Source organism: Vanrija pseudolonga, chromosome 2 (assembly GCF_020906515.1).
Source record: "Vanrija pseudolonga chromosome 2, complete sequence".
NCBI lineage: Eukaryota > Fungi > Basidiomycota > Tremellomycetes > Trichosporonales > Trichosporonaceae > Vanrija > Vanrija pseudolonga.
This window is the reverse complement of record NC_085850.1, coordinates 284,825-299,682: the sequence shown is the minus strand read 5'-3', so window position 1 is coordinate 299,682 and position 14,858 is coordinate 284,825. Positions and strand designations below refer to the sequence as shown.

The 14,858-nt window shown below is 64.5% G+C and overlaps 3 protein-coding genes across 3 annotated transcripts; all 3 read right to left on the bottom strand.

Moving 5' to 3' along the window:
- Positions 1-48: 48 nt before the first annotated feature.
- On the bottom strand, positions 49-6,698 carry FMOGS-OX1 (Flavin-containing monooxygenase FMO GS-OX1; the record flags this gene model as incomplete). Its single annotated transcript, XM_062768388.1, has 14 exons — positions 49-733; positions 773-1,018; positions 1,060-1,381; positions 1,420-1,605; positions 1,644-2,379; positions 2,429-2,723; positions 2,949-2,985; positions 3,043-3,305; positions 3,365-3,491; positions 3,550-3,847; positions 3,973-4,271; positions 4,916-5,374; positions 5,411-6,492; positions 6,565-6,698. The coding sequence occupies 14 exons, from the start codon at positions 6,696-6,698 to the stop codon at positions 49-51; spliced, it is 5,169 nt and encodes a 1,722-aa protein (XP_062624372.1).
- A 1,551-nt stretch (positions 6,699-8,249) lies between these two features.
- Positions 8,250-9,442, bottom strand: LOC62_02G001885 (uncharacterized protein). Its single transcript, XM_062768387.1, has 2 exons — positions 8,905-9,442; positions 8,250-8,852 (listed from the first exon to the last, which is right to left on the bottom strand). Exons 1-2 carry the CDS (start codon positions 9,201-9,203, stop codon positions 8,531-8,533), a joined length of 621 nt encoding a protein of 206 aa, XP_062624371.1. The 5' UTR covers positions 9,204-9,442; the 3' UTR covers positions 8,250-8,530.
- Positions 9,443-13,054: 3,612 nt separating this feature from the next.
- On the bottom strand, positions 13,055-14,370 carry xlnA_4 (Endo-1,4-beta-xylanase A). The gene is made up of 3 exons (XM_062768386.1): positions 13,874-14,370; positions 13,503-13,708; positions 13,055-13,390 (listed from the first exon to the last, which is right to left on the bottom strand). Exons 1-3 carry the CDS (start codon positions 14,095-14,097, stop codon positions 13,290-13,292), a joined length of 531 nt encoding a protein of 176 aa, XP_062624370.1. The 5' UTR covers positions 14,098-14,370; the 3' UTR covers positions 13,055-13,289.
- Between the last annotated feature and the right edge of the window lie 488 nt (positions 14,371-14,858).

The window sequence follows — 14,858 nt, the reverse complement described above, 5'->3', positions numbered from 1 at the left end:
TACTATGTCCCAGTCATCTATTATAGAGTGTTGCAATGCAGCTACATGTTACAGTCCTGTATTTACATTGGAAATGTTCAGCGCCTGAGCATAGGCCAGGGGCCCGCCGCCGAGCATGTCGAGCAGCGTGGGCATGTCCCACATGTTGCCGTCGGTGAACCAGCCAAAGTCGTTCTCGGGGGCCCACACCTGCCCCGAGCCGGCTGGGAGACCCTGCAGCGCCACGTTGGCGACCTGGGCCGTAAAGTCGGGCGGTGGGGGAGGCAGTCCAAGTTGAGCACCGCCGCCATTCGACGGCGTAATGGCCAACTGCTGGCTAGGGGACAAGCTCGCCTTGGTCACACGATCCAGCTGGGACCGGATGTTGATAACGCCCTTGCGCACACATCCACCCTGCGCCACGCACTGCTCGAGCACCTCGAGCACGTACCTGACCCGGTCGAGAGCCTCGTCACGCACGGCCGGCTCGGCAGACCGTATCAGCAGAATGTCGAGGCAGCTGGCAATAAAGCCGGCGTAGAGGATGGTGTAGTGGTGCGAGTAGTGGCCGAATGTCCGGCCCCACATCTGGAGGATCTCGGATATGTTGATCGCCGCGTCCCGGCAGTGGTGGAGCGCCGTCTGGTCGTTGAGCGTCGACGAGGTGTTGAGTGCACGCGACGAGTTTGCCGGTCGCGCGTTGTCGGCCAGGAGTGGGCGGTACACCAGGATGCGGATGGTATGGTAGCACATGCTGCGGGTTAGAAAAGATCCCTCAGCGTCAACAACCCACTTGAGCGTCGCGACATTCGGCGGGGGGCACACCTCGGGCATGTTGCCCGACTCGAGCTTGAGCACACTGGGGAGGTTGGCGCGCCACTCGGCCAGCTGATCCACCGCGCTCTGCACAAAGCCCAAGCTGCGCCGGTGTGGCCGGCCAGGCGAGTACATGTTGTTGAGGATCGAGTCGAGGATGAGGGTCAGGTGCGCGTAGTGGCGGAGCGTGAAGGTCTTGAGGAGCGGCTGGCGGGGGTACGGCCTGGGAGCGGGTCAGCAAGCTCTCTCCAGCGCGCGACCTACGCATGGCGGATACACGGCAGATGCGGCTGCCACTCGAACCCGTCGTCCGTGTCGGACGGCAGCGCGTCAGTCGACATGCCCGGCCGGTGGACGAGCGACGGCTCCCGCCCAAGCGCCATGCTCAGCGTCTTGTCCCACGCATACACGCCCCAGAAGAGGCGCGCGCGCATGTCGAGCTCGTCCGAGCTGAACTTGGACGGGTCGGACACAGGCAAATGCAGCCCCATGTCCTGCATCATGCGGATCGCGAGCCCGAAGATCATCCACGCTTGTTGGATCTTGCCGACGCCCATTTGTCTCCCGGCGAGGACGAGCATGCCGTCTGGCGTGGGTCAGCGAGGCACGACAACAATGACCCACGGATGGAGGCTATGCTCCCCGGCTTCATAATCTGCTCAGGCAGCATGCTCATCGCAATCCCCTCGTAGTGCGCGCCCCGCGCCTCGCGCTCGCGCTCGTCCATCCCCGTCGTGAACCGGATACCCGTGACGTAGATGGCGACGAGCAGAAAGTCGGAGAAGTACGGCCCGTCCAGCGCCATGTCGCCTGGCGTTAGCATGAAGGCAACTGGCTCAACGACTCACGGATGAAGCTCGGGCGGTGCACCACACCGTCGACGGCGCTCGCCCAGCAAAAGTAGCTCTCGAGCCAGTTCTCGCCGTCCTCGGCGCTCGCGTACCGGTGCCGCAGGCGCGCAGCGGCGCGCAGCGACTCGTCCGACCACTCGTGCTGGTCGGCGGCAGACGCGCGGTGTCCCCGCTCGCGCACGGCCTCGGGGCTCGGGCTGCGCTCTCCCCACGCGGCGCGCTCGTCGCGCTCGGCGCCCTCGTCAAACATCGATATCTCGCCATGGTACACTGGGCGCGCGGCCGAGCCGACATCGTACCGCGGCGACCCGAGCGTCGTCGGCTGTGCGTGTTGGTGGTGGTGCGCGTGGGCGTGGTGCTCTGTCCCGACCGAGGTCGACGGCGACGGCGGGCCGGAGCCAGAGCCGCTGCCCTCCAGCTTGCGGATACGCGCCTCGAGCGACGCGAGCAGCGACACGGGCACCGAGATCGTGCCCGCCTCGGGCGGGGCTCGCTCGTGCTCGCCCTTGAGCTGGAGGAGCGACTCGGCGGCGGGGTGGTGTGCGTGTGTCCGGGGCGACGAGGACGCCGGCGACGGCTCAGCGGGCCGTCGCGGCGCAGCCTCCTCCTCGGCCGCGCGCTTCTTCGTCATGCGCACCCGCACCGCCGGGCGGCAGATGGTGTTCGCCTCCCTGCAGCCCTTGCACGGCGGCTCGTCGGCCCCGATACACTTGATCTTGCGCTCGCGGCATACCTAAAGAATGAGTGAGTGGGGGACGACAAACAGGTTAGACCGCACTCACCGCACAGGTATGCCCGTACCCCCGCTTCTTCCACGGGCCGGGCGGCGCGTCATGCGCGTGCGACGCCTTGCGCCGTGAGGTTTCTGGTGGCATTCGTGATGTTGCGAGCGAGCGAGCGCGTTGATCGGTCCGGTAGGCGCAGATATCGGCTTTCGCAAAGTGGATCGATGCAAGTTGTTGGAGTTTGGAATCGTTCCGGATCCCTACCGGAGTTAGGAAATGTGCGCGGCTGCGACGACCTCGACGCGGGAGGAGGCAGCTGACTCGCTCGCTGACTGCTGACAGTGCCGTACAGCTGTGCTCTCTACACCGCGTCCCGGTGGTAAGTGCACTCTGACTCTGGCAGCGGGCGGAGAAAAAAGTGCGACGAGGTGTTGTTGCGTGATGCGCTCGAAGCCAAGCAAGATGGCGCCATCTTTGTCCAATCCGAAACCCGAAAGCCACAGTCATGCTCCATGACATCCTCGACATCTAGACAAAGTACTTTACTTTCCTCCCCAGCACCTCCTCCTCGACCCACTTGTTGTCCGACTTGTTCTGCGTGTTCTGCTTGTAGTCTGGGGTGTGTGTCAGCCTCGCCGACCTTGGTGTACGTCGTGACTTGGCCCACTCACAGTCCTCGTGCCCGGTCCGGCGGATGCGCTCACGCAGCCACTCGTCCTGCGTCGGCGCCGCGCCGCCAGCGTCAATCCGGTCCTGGAACTGGTTCTTCCCGTGTGCCTTGACCACGGGCGAGTCCCACACCGGCTCGAGAGGCAGGTCGCGCCGCGTGCGGGCAAAGTGGATCAGGATGTACCGGATCAGCTGCTGCTGGTCGGGCGGCGGGCGGACGACGCGGTGGCGCGTGGCTTTGAACAGGCCGCCGGAGAGGACTGCGCTGGTCAGCTATGTAGCTCGAGGCGGCAGGCAATGCAGCGCCCGCTGCCACACTCACACTCGAGCGCGTCCGCCGTGTTAACCACCACGGCGCCCTCGACGTGCTTGACCCACTTCCACTGCCCGTCGTTCGTGAGCAGCTGGAGCGCGCTCACGGGCTGCGAGTAGAGGAGCGAGATGGAGTTGTCTGCGGCGTCAGCGTCAGCAACTCGACTTGTCCTGTCCTGTCCCGGTGCCCCACTCACAGTCCGTGTGGCCGCGGCTCAGCACCCCGTCGCCGGCCTCAGCTTCCGCATCGCTGAGCGGGTAGTAGCCCATGTACCGCGAGCAAGCGTGCCCGATGTTACCGTTGTGGTCGTGCAGCCCCCACAGGTAGTCCTCGGGCAGCTCGAGCGCGAGGCTCACGAGCTTGAGGATGCGGTAGACTACATTGTTGTACGTGTGCTCGGCGAACGCCTTGATCTCGGGGATGAAGGGGAGCAGCTGGGGCGGGTGCTGTGTGTTGAGCGGGGCGGTGAAGGAGGCCGACTCGAAGTTGTAGTGCTGCGAGCGCGAGCGAGCGTCAGCGAGCTCGCTGGGGTAGTAGCTAGCCGTCGTTGGCACCGGTGCAGACTTTGTGTTCGTACACCCCCACCCCGGCCTCGCTTCGCTCGGACACGGCCACTCACCTCGACCTTGTCAGGCCCACGAGCAGGACTACTCCACTCCCCAGCAACCTTGTACCCCTTGTAGCTCCCGGCGGCGAGATCAGCTTTCCACGGCGTCTTCTCCTCAAGGCTCAACCCCTCGACGAGAAACTTCGCAATGCTGAGGTTACGCTGCAGCGTCTCGGTGCTCACGCCCGTGCCGGTGATGAAGAGGAACCCGTCCTCTGCCAGGCCCTTGCGCGCGGCAGCCACGGCGAGGGGGCGGCGCGCGGCGTCGTCGAGGTCGTTGAGGTCGAGGGTTTGCAGGTCGGCCCACTCGACTGGGGCGCGTCAGTGCCGCTCGCTCGCGGTAATCAGCGAGGGAGGCACGCACGGTCTGCCGTCGTCGTCGGCGGGGGCACCCACGCCGCGATCTCCGGCGGGGTGGGCAGCGCCTTGAGCTCGGCGAGGGTGGCTGCCGTGTCGACGGGTTCGGGGATAGGCACAGCGACGGGGGACATTGTGCGTGCGCGGGTATGGGTGTTGCTCAGCGGCGAGGACCAGGTCTATGCCAGGTATAAGTACACGCGCGGAGCACAACTCGCCCGCTGCATGGCTCGCGCCGTCGCCATAGCCCTAGTTGGCCGTGTGAGTGGCGTGCGGTGCGTCATGTTGGTAGCCGATGTCGCCATCGGTCAGTCGGTCCTGGAGGCAGGCGAGCCGGCGCCGCGGCTCGGCGAGCTGCGCTGCGCGTAACCGCCACCCCCAGCGTGATAAGCGCGCCGGATTTCGGACACTGCGCGAGTGCATGGCATGCGCTCGTCGCCATTGGCGCTGGCGGCGGCGTCGCTGCGCGGCGTGCCCAGACGCCATCTCGGCCAAATCCGCCCCTCGGCCCCGCCACGAACGGCCACTCCTCCGACCCGCCAACCCATAACCCAAGATGATGCATCTATGCTCTACTAGTACCCCAGCGTGCGCTTACGCAGGAACACGTCGTTGCGCAGGTCGGCGCGCCACTGCTCAATCCCGAGCCAGTAGTCCTCCGTGTTCTCGTCCTCGCCCTCACGCGTGAGGCTGAAGACGTACGATGTCCAGTGCAGCTCGTAGGGGTTGGGAAAGATGAACTCTTTGCGCTTGCGGTGCGTGTGGCGCAGCTGCTCGCCCTTGCTCTCTGTCACTTGGACTGGCGGGGCCTCTTCCGACGGCGTGGAGGGCGAGGACGAGTCGCGCGACGCTGCCGACTCGGACAGGGCCGGTGTCGGCGCCGACGAGTCGGCAGCTTCGCCCTCCGCCGCGGCGCGCGCAAGCTGCGCGACGTACGGGTTGCCGAGGTTCGGCGGCGGCGACGGCACGTCGGGGAAGTTGGGCAGTTGCCCTGCCCACAGGAGCGCCGCCAGGCGGCCCTGTACCTCGGCAAAAGGGAACGGTGCGATCTGGTATTCTGCGTGTCAGCTGCCAGCCAGCACGCTACACTCACGTAACACGTTGAAGATGATCGTCCGGTCGTTCTCAAGGAAGAGAAGCAGGGGATCCAGCCCACGCACGGCCCAGCCGCGCAGCCCGCCAATCTCCCACTCTGCGCCGCCGGCGCGTTCCTCCTTTGTGATCTCGTCCTCGAGCGGGCGGAGCTCGCGCCACGGCGCGTCGGCGCCCTTGATGAACGGCAGCGCGTTGTAGTACCCCGTCGCGAAGATGATCACGTCGACGTCGTCGAGCGGCGCATGCGACCCGCGCGCGATGCCATTGTCCGTCTCGGCGCCCTCGGGGTAGAACCACACCCTGCCCTTCGGATACGACGCCGACGCCCCCTCGACGCGCTCGATGAGCGGCACGTTCTCCACGAACGGATTCCACGGCTCGCTGCCGTCCTGCAGCCCGTTGTTGATGTTCGGCACGCCCGACGACGACTGGTACACGGGCGTAAAGGGCAGCTTGTCGCCGTCGTCGTGCAGCGCGGCGCCAGTCGCATCGTAGTGCCCGACATTCAGCTGCGCGATGAGCCGGCTCACGTCTGATCCGCTCGCAAACGACCCGACGACGAGCACGCGCTTGCCTGCATACTCCGCCTCCTTGCGGAACTCGCGCGAGTGCAGGATCGTGCCCGGGAACTGCGACAGGCCGTCAATCGGCGGGATGTACCCGTCCGCATAGTGCCCATTCGCGACGGCGACGTAGTCAAACTCCTCGGACGTGGTCGTCCCGCTCGCAGTGTTGCTGGACGTGATGCCCCACCGGCGGCCGCCGCGCCGCGCCCCGCTGGTCGGCGTGAGCCGGAGCCGCTCGACGCGTGTCGAGAACCGGATGTGACGCAGCAGGTCCTTCGCCTCGGCGTACGCCTCGAGGTAGGCCAGTACCTGCTCGCTCGTGGGGAAGAGGTGCGCGCTCTCGGGGAAGGGGAAGCCGCGAAACTGCATGATCCCGCCGGCGAGGTTGGTCCGCAGCCCGTCGTAGACGGGCGTCGGGGCCTCGTTGCCCGCGGGATAGGGCAGCAGCTGCGTCTTGCCGCCGTCTACTGTGCGCGCGGCGCGGAGGAACGGCGTGGGGTTTGGGTCGTAGTTCCTGCGCATGTCAGCGAGGCCTCACCGCTGCTCGACGCACCAGATACCTCCCACGCCATCACGGCTCTCAAACCCCACAATCTCGACGCGCGTCTCGGCGGCGACCTTGGGCCGGGCATATACCTCCTTGAGCTGGGCGAGCGTCGCGAGGCCGGACGCACCGGCGCCAATGACCGCGATGCGTGTGAGCGGGCGTGTGTCGGTCATGATGATGTGGGCGATGCATGACGAGTCGATGCCATCGCCGCTGGGCTATACTCGTCGTTCGCCGTCGTGGTAGTGGTCATGGTGCGCGATGGTGTTATCGGTCAGTGGCCGGTCAAATCCGCCGCTGCCAGGCGAGGCGAGGTCCGGAGCGATTGCGACATTGGTCCTGCCTGGTAGGCTCGCGGCGCCATCTCGGTGATGTGGTGGATCTGACTGATCTCGGTGCAGTTCTGCTTGCTGTCGCATCTCGGTGTAACGCATCTCGGTGCATGTCGGTGCGGGTGCCACTTGCATGTGCAGTATGTACAACGACAGATCGCCAGATCGCCATGCTGTGTGCTGCTGTGTGCGTGCTTGAGAACATGGCTGGCCCCCGACCCCCGCGCCGATATCCACCTCCGAGACACAGACTCCCAGGCCTGCATCCCCTCGCCCCTGCCTACTGCCTCCAGTAGAAGGCTAGCAGCACCAGCCAGCAGTGCCGAGTGCCGAGTGCCTGCTTCACCCCGGGTCCCCACTCTCACAAGCCACAATGGCTGCAGAGGAACGCGCAGGAACGACCCAAGCGAGCGATGTGTGGTGCTGGGGTGGAGTGAACTGACCGCCAGCCGTCCCTCTTCCACGCTCACGCTACGGCTTGGCCGGTTCCCAGAGCCGGCTCACACACACACCCTCTCCACCCTCTCGCTCCCAGCCCACGTGCAGCTGCTCCAAGTTCCCAGCACCTAGCAGTCGTCGTCAAGAAGCCAAGAGGACCACGCCGACGTCTGACGTTTGCCCCTGCGACCAGTGCCTGCGTCTCCGGCATCCAGACTGCGCTGCCAGAAGCTCTCGAGAACTCATGATTATGGAATGTTTGCCGACCGCCGCGGCTCATCCCATGCCCACTAGTGCACGTCGACACGTCCCACTGACGCGGAGGGTGACACGCTGCCGTTGCTCGCGATCGTGAGGCGCGGAATGAATGGCCAGGCTGAGGCTGAGGCTTGCTTGGCACGCTGGCACACACGGCGAAACCTCGTGGCTCTGGCTGTTGATTGCCTACTGCAGCTGGCTTGTCCTACCTGCTGCATTCGCTGTCCCCGTCGCCTAATGACCACGACAAGGGAAGCCTATCCTACCTGGCCTAGCCCACGGCACACGGCACACGGCACAATGAACTACTCAGGGGGTGTATTAGTAGTGCACGCTTTACAGTGGCTGGTGGGTGTCGGCAGGGGATGGTTAAGCGCACACCAGCGTCGAGCTCGACAACAACAATAACCCGAAACACCAAACGCGGCCATGCTCGCCGGGCTAGCAACTCACCTTGCTCAATGGACAGATCATGTCAGCATGCACGGCCCAGGAACGCGAACCAGGAGATGGCCCAGGCTGGGCTGGTTTGGGTGCCCAGCCCAGCCCGGCAGCCCAGCCCAGACGCGGTTGTCGACGCCGTAACAACGCGTCCCGCCTTCCTGCGGGAAGGTTTCGCGCAGCGGCGCGTCTTGACAACGGCAACTTGGCTGCTGCCGCCGGTTGTGTTTCCTCTGCTGCAGCTCCTCCTGCCAGCCTCTAAGCAACTGTATTGCATCCACATCCACACGCCTCTGTATGGCAAATTGTCCGTGGTGGTGAGAGCAATGAATATACGGCCAGTAGCGACCACTATAGAGCAGCACACAGCGGTGTGCAGTATGGAGAATACAGCGAGTGTGGGGTGCCGCGAGCGGCGAATGTCCAGACGCACAGCCATGAAGAGCCATTGTTCGTGGTGGAGTAGCGCACATGGTCATCATTCAAGAGCGGCGAGGAAGTCTATTAGGGTATGCTCCGGGTATATTGGGCAACGGTTAGTTGTCCTTGATGTTGGTGGTCCAGATCTGGTTCGTGTTGCCCGCAAAGCACTGAAACGTCTGCACCGCGTTGCCGGGCGTCTTGTCGCCGTCCGTCAGGTCGAGGCAGAGGTGCTGGTCTGGCAGCGAGATGGTGTTGTCGTCGCCCCAGAGCCACGACTGCGCCGCAATGCCGGGGTAGCAGCGCCACAGCTTGACGCTGTCCTTTGCGGCCGGGTCGTCGGCGGCCTCGAGACACCAGTCGGTGCCCTTGAGGCGGATCGCGCCGTTGCCGCGGTGGATGTCCCACGACTGGGCAGGGACGTTTGTGCACTTGTCGCTGCGAGGTGGTCAGCAGCAAGCCTCTTCGCCGCCACACCCGCGCCACTTACACAACAACGGGCTGGCCCTTCTCGAGCTTGCCGTCCTTGACCGACAGACAAACATCGCCGCAGCCGTCGGCGTAGATGTGCTTGCCGCCGTTCCACTCGCTCTCGCCGCCGTCGTCGCCGCCGCCGGGGGTGGCGGACGGGCCGGGCGGGCCAGGGGGCGTCTTGGACGGCTTGTGCGAGGCGTGGCCGCGGGCCTCGACGACGACGACAGCCTCAGTCTTGGTGGGCAGGTCGATGGCGATGGCGTTGGCCGTGGCGATGAGCGCCGAGGCAAAGACGAGTGCGCGGGAGAAGCGCATGGTGTCGGAGAGGAGGGGGGAGGGTTGGTGGTCGAGCCGAGTCGAGAAAAAAAAAGCAGCAGGCCTGGTCGAAGTCGGTCGAGAAGGTGTCGAGCCTCGTGTGTGTTGATTTATTAACTGACTTTGCTTGTTCTCGTCGAGATAACGCTCGACGATAGGATTCAACGGGAGACAGACGGGAGAGCGGCAGGAACAGGAAAAGACAAGCCTGGTTATGAATGTGCTGGATCTGTCTGCAGAGGCGGGCAACGAGGAGGAGGCTGCGACTGCTCTGAGAGTCTGCGACTGCTTTGCCTTGCCTGCGTGCTCACTCGCTCGCTCGCTCGCAACATGAGGGGCAACAAGCTTACCCACAGGCAGGTTTGGCAGCCATTGCCGCTTCTGGTGGAGCAACAGAGGCAGGCAGGCGAGGGCCACAAACAAATCTTGCTTGCAGCCGCAGCTGCGAGTGAGTACCCTAGATTACAAGCATCCTCGTGTCGGAGCGGCGCAATCGGCCTGCCCTTGGCCACGAGCCCTGACCAGCACAGGCTGCCAAGCAACGACGTGGTAGCCGCACACCCAACGGAGGGGCGCGCGCGGCACGGCACGCCAGCCAGCTTGTGGCTCGTGGGTTGGCGGCCAGGTCCGGGGCGGTTGGTTTCATTCCGTCATTGTTTGTGTGTTGCGGCAGAGGCGGCGGCCAGGCGCGGCGGGGCGGAGCGGACATGTTGTTTACGAGTGCTGCAGTGGGCAAGGCAAGGCAAGGCAAGCAAGCATGTCACACAGTTCATGTTCTCCATGCATGCGTGCGTGCGCTGTGCCGCGGCTGATGCAGCAGTGATGCAATTGTGTCGTCGCTGGCCTTGCGCGCAACTTTGCTGGACAAATTGTTGCGGCTTGCCTGCTTGCCCTCAAGCGCTGCAGACGTCTCGGAGTATCCCCCGGCCGCCTCCCCGGCCGCCTCGCCGCCGCCGCCGACCTCATCCACCTGCTCCGTCTACGCAGGCACGAGGGTCCAGCACCCTCTTGACACTCACGGCCGCCAGGGTCGGACCCCGTTCTCCCTCCCTAGGTCTGCCGGCAGCCTTAATGCCCTCTGCCAGGCACGCCTGCAAAGGCTTTGCTTGGCCACATGGTGGAATCTGGTGCTGTCTGCTTGCGAAAATAGTCGCTGCGTGGTATGTTGCGGCCAACGCAGGGCGGTGCCAGGCGCCGTTTGCTGCTGCTGCTGCTGCTGCTGCTGCTGCTATCTGCTGTGAACTACGGCGCGGTCGACGCCACGCATAGCTTGCGGGGAAGCTGGCTGGCACAAGCCCAATTCAACGCATGTCTCAGATTGCGCCGACGCAGCGGTCTAGTACCGCGGAAGGAGGGATTAGGCTGGCGATTAGCCAGAGCGAGCTGCAGCCCCATAGCCGCCGCATGCCGCAACACAAGAGCACAGAGACACATGGGCAACAGAGGACCTAGGACCTCGCGGACCTCAAAACAAACGTACCACCTGGACCAGGGGCCTCGGAACAGCACCACGGCACAATCACACACGACTAACGATCGGCAGCATGCGTGCGCCTACTTGCGCGCATGGTGGGCCTGGTGGGCACCTTGGGTAAACTCGTGTAATTGTGGTAAGCTTGAGTAAGGCCACGGAGGCACGCTTGCCCGCGAGCTGTGCGGTGCGTATGCAGTGTCTCCTTACTTCGATCTCCCTCTCCATGCCTCCCGATTCTCCGCTGCTGCTGCATACGCAGTGCCCAGCTCGCCCAGCACAAATGCCCAGCAGCACCGCAATGACGGAGGCAACAAGACCTGCAGGTGAGGCGACGTACACTGACGACGGCGTCATCCATTGAAAATCTAGGGTCTTGGCACGGCACATGGGTGGCGCACGGACAAGTGGGTGCCTGCCTTGGCCTGTGAGGTCGGCTCGGTGGCTTGGGTTGGGTTGGGTTTGGGGGTGAGCGGGTGCAGCAGCAGCAGCAGCAGCGTGCATGCTGCTGCTTGTGCGTGGTGCATGCTGAGCGCATGGCGCAAGTCAAGTTGGCGCATGACCTTGTTCAACGCCATCCTGCGGCGGATGGCGTCTGACTGGCTGGCTGAGACATCTGCTCCTCTTGGCCGTCCGACCGTGGCTGCTCGAAGAATGGAGCACCGCCCTGCCACTGCGTCACCGGCACGAGATGGCACGCGGCACCGAAGGTTCCACCACTTGGCCGCTGCTTGCCTGAGGTATGAGGTACGCGAGACAGCGTCACCACCGTCAGCCAGCCAGCTCGCACGAGGACGGCGTGCCACGCGCCACGCTCGCACTCGCACGAGCAGGCCAGCTGACTCTCTCCACCTCGCATGACGCTGCGGCGAACGAGCTCCTCGAAGCTGTACCTCGTCCCACAGTTTGCTGTGCCTCTGCCATGATGCCACAGCTTCAATGTGTCGGGTGGTGGGTCGCCGGTGCCATGGGGCCAAGTTTGCCACCGCCGTCTCGCACTCCCCTCCTGTGAAGCGACTCCGCCGAACGCCGCAGGAACATGTGCAGCGTTACGCTGTGCCCCCGTCCTCCTCGACCATCCTGCGCTCCGCTGCCTGCCTCCGCACTGAAGGAAGCGAGATTGCAGAAGCAGGGTACGGCGGACTACGACGACTTACGGCCGAGGGCACGAAATCTGCCCGACGAGATTGTGCCTCATCTTTTGCGCTGGCATGTAGCGGAGCGGAGCCAACTCAGCTCCAGCTGCCTGCCTCTGGGTGCTTGCTGCAGCTGGCCGCTGCACCGCTGCCTCCGCTACAGACGCCGCAGGTACATGTTTGTTCAGACGTCAGACGGACGTCACGCTCTGTTTCGTGGGCGTGGGCCTGGCTTGGCCCCGCCTCCTTGCAGGCTCGCTTCCTCCGCTCCGCCTCGCGCCTGCGGCGAGCTGAGCTCCAGCTCCTGCTTGCCTCGTAGCCGTCAAAACTTTGGCTTTGACTCTGCTCGCGCCCTGTTTCGTTTGTCTAATGAAGGCAGCAGCATGCGGACCTCGCCTCGCCTCTGCTCAAGCAAGGCCTGCGTACGTTCTGTTCCCTGCGTCCATATGCCCCCGCCTTGCCATGCCTCCGCCTCGTCCGCTCGTCCGCTCGTCTGCCTTGACAAACAAGCGAACCACTCGAGTGGAGTTAAGCGCCCACTCCACTCCACGGCACCCACCCACCCCCGCCCACCTCCTTCTTGCCGACACTGCCGAGAGAGAGCCACCCAAGCAAGACCCCAGGAAGTTTATTCTGCAGATCGCAAAGTGGAGTACGACGCCGCCTCGGAGTGGGGCAGGCAGGCAGGTGGGTGGCACCAGCCGGCTCCTCCGGCTGCTGCTCCGGCTCGTGTGCCGAGAGTGCGCCCCTAATGACACGTGTAAGATGACGGAAGCAGAACTATCAGTCGTTGGGTTTGGCTCCGCGCCGCCGCCGCCGCCGCCACCTGCGGGCAGCTGAAACGCCCAAAACACGGAATGAGAGACAAAGTGGCCGCTGCGAGGGCTGTCGGATGGGAGAGTGGCGCCGGGGGACGCCGCGGGGACGGACGACTCGGGACAGAGGTATGCACGCATGCATGATCGCTGGTGTGTGTGTGTGTGTGCATGTATGCGTGTGTGAGTATCTGCCACGGCTGTATGCATCTGTCGAAGCTGTTTGTGTCCGTCCCGAGGTGTTCGTGGGTGGTGGGCACAGGCGCGTGGGGACGTGAGACGCGTCTTTGGCGCCAAGTCGCCGCGTTGCCCGCAATAACTTGGACTTGGTGCCACATCGGGAAGGCACGGCGGCGGCGGGAGGCACAACCCAAACACCACGCCTACACACCCACACACCCACACCCACGCCCACACCCACACCACACACGATACGTTATTTGCATTTGGCTTGCAGCAATGTACCGCCCTATCTACAAACTGCGGGGACGGCGTGTGGTGGTGGTGGTGGTGTCAAATTGTCCATGAGAGAATAAGGAGAAGAAAGTGTCCATGCGTCGACGGGTCGTGATGAGAGAGAAGAGGGGGGACGTGGGGGCTTGGCAGTGGGTGGTGGCGCCGGCCGGCGCTGGGGCCACTGCTACTGCGCGTCCTTGTCCGCCGCTTAGTTGCTCCAGACCTGGTTCGTGTTGCCCGTGGCGCACTGCCAGACCTGGAGCTGGTTGCCGTTCGAGAGGCTGCCCGAGGGGAGGTCGAGGCAGAGGCCTGCGGGGGTGTTAGTGGGGAGAAACAGAGGGGGGATCAGAAGGAAGGTGGCTTTCCGACCCACCACGCCGCTGCGCGGCATGGTGGCGCGCTCGGCGCTCGGCAGACTCACCCTGGCCAGTAAGAGCAATGCGGTTGTCGTTGGTCCAGTACCACTGCTGCTGCGGGAGGCCCTGGTAGCACTGCCAGAGGTGGAGCTTGGAGCCGTTGCCGGGGTTGACGCCGGCGTCGACGCAGAAGTTGGTGCCGGCAACCTGGAACTTGCCGTCGCCGCGCTGGATGGCAAACTTCTGGGCACCGGTGCCGTTGCACTGGTAGCTGGGGGTGGGTTAGCGACGAGCGAGAGAGAGTGTGGGTGGGACGCGCGGCGGCGCCGACGACAAGGGACGCGGCGGCGCGGACGATCTCGCTGGCCTTTCCCTTTGCAGTCCTTCCCTGAGCGCCCCGCGGAGCCACTCGCCCCACGTCTTCGGCGACACTCACAGCTGGACGGGGGTGCCGTTGGCATAGTTGGCGCCGGCAATGTCGATGCACCAGCCGTTCTGGCCGTTGGGGTGGAGCGCGACGCCGCCAGTGGGAGGGGGCGCGGTCGTGCTGGTGGGGGGCGCGGTGGTGGTGCTGCTGACGGGCGGCTTGGAGGTGGGGCCGCAGGGGTCCTGGGCCGCGACGACGGCGAGGGTGGCGAGGAGGGCGGTGGCGACGAGCATGATGGTGTAGAGAGTGTGGGTTGTTGGGGTTTGTTGAGAACGATGAACTATAAGATGAGAGATGAGGAGAAGAGAGAAGAGTTGTGGTTGTGTCGCTTTGGTGGGTGTCTTGGTGGTGTTTACTGCCTAGGCCAGGGTTTGATTCGTAGGCGGGATCGATCTCTGCTCAGGTTTCGACCTCGACGTGTTTGCCGCGGCGAGTTCTTATACTTTGTCTCCGCGACGCAAGGTTTGGCTAGGCAAAGGGAGTGAGTGCATGCATGGGCATGCAGCATGCTTCGGCGACGACGAGGCAAGCGGGTGCGACAACGTCGTCGTCGCCACCACCTCGACCGAGCGATCAGCGCGGCGCGGGCAACTGGACTCGCAGTGGCATCCTCCTTGTCCCGAAGCAAGCTCAAGCCAGCCAGCCAGCCAGCCCAAGCCCACGCCACGCAAAGCCAAAGCCAAGCAAGTCCCCACCATGCCTCGTACACATTGATGCGCGTTGCGCCTGCCTGATTGCGGGCAGGCAACGTCATGAGACTCTTGCTCGACTTTAAACTCTGCCCGAGGGGCAGTGCTGCAAGTGACGATAATATCCCGAGCGCGCAGGACCGAGACGACGTCGTCGTCACATGCCCAGTGGTACGAGATCTTGGAATCCAGGTGGCGCCGGCTGGCTAGAGCGCTGGAGCAGCTGCCGTGGCCTAGTCATGTGCTTGCGCTGCGGCGCCGTGAGGCAGTGAGCGTGGCTCAAGGCAAGTTGGACAAATGGCGCA

Coding starts and splice junctions, on each gene's coding strand:
- LOC62_02G001885 (XM_062768387.1), bottom strand. CDS start 9,203: ATGCGCTTCTCCCGCGCACTCGTCTTTGCCTCGGCGCTCATCGCCACG. Junction 8,853..8,904: donor AAGGGCCAGCCCGTTGTTGT/GTAAGTGGCGCG, acceptor ACCACCTCGCAG/CGACAAGTGCACAAACGTCC.
- xlnA_4 (XM_062768386.1), bottom strand. CDS start 14,097: ATGCTCGTCGCCACCGCCCTCCTCGCCACCCTCGCCGTCGTCGCGGCC. Junction 13,709..13,873: donor AACGGCACCCCCGTCCAGCT/GTGAGTGTCGCC, acceptor ACCCACCCCCAG/CTACCAGTGCAACGGCACCG. Junction 13,391..13,502: donor CATTGCTCTTACTGGCCAGG/GTGAGTCTGCCG, acceptor ACACCCCCGCAG/GCCTCTGCCTCGACCTCCCC.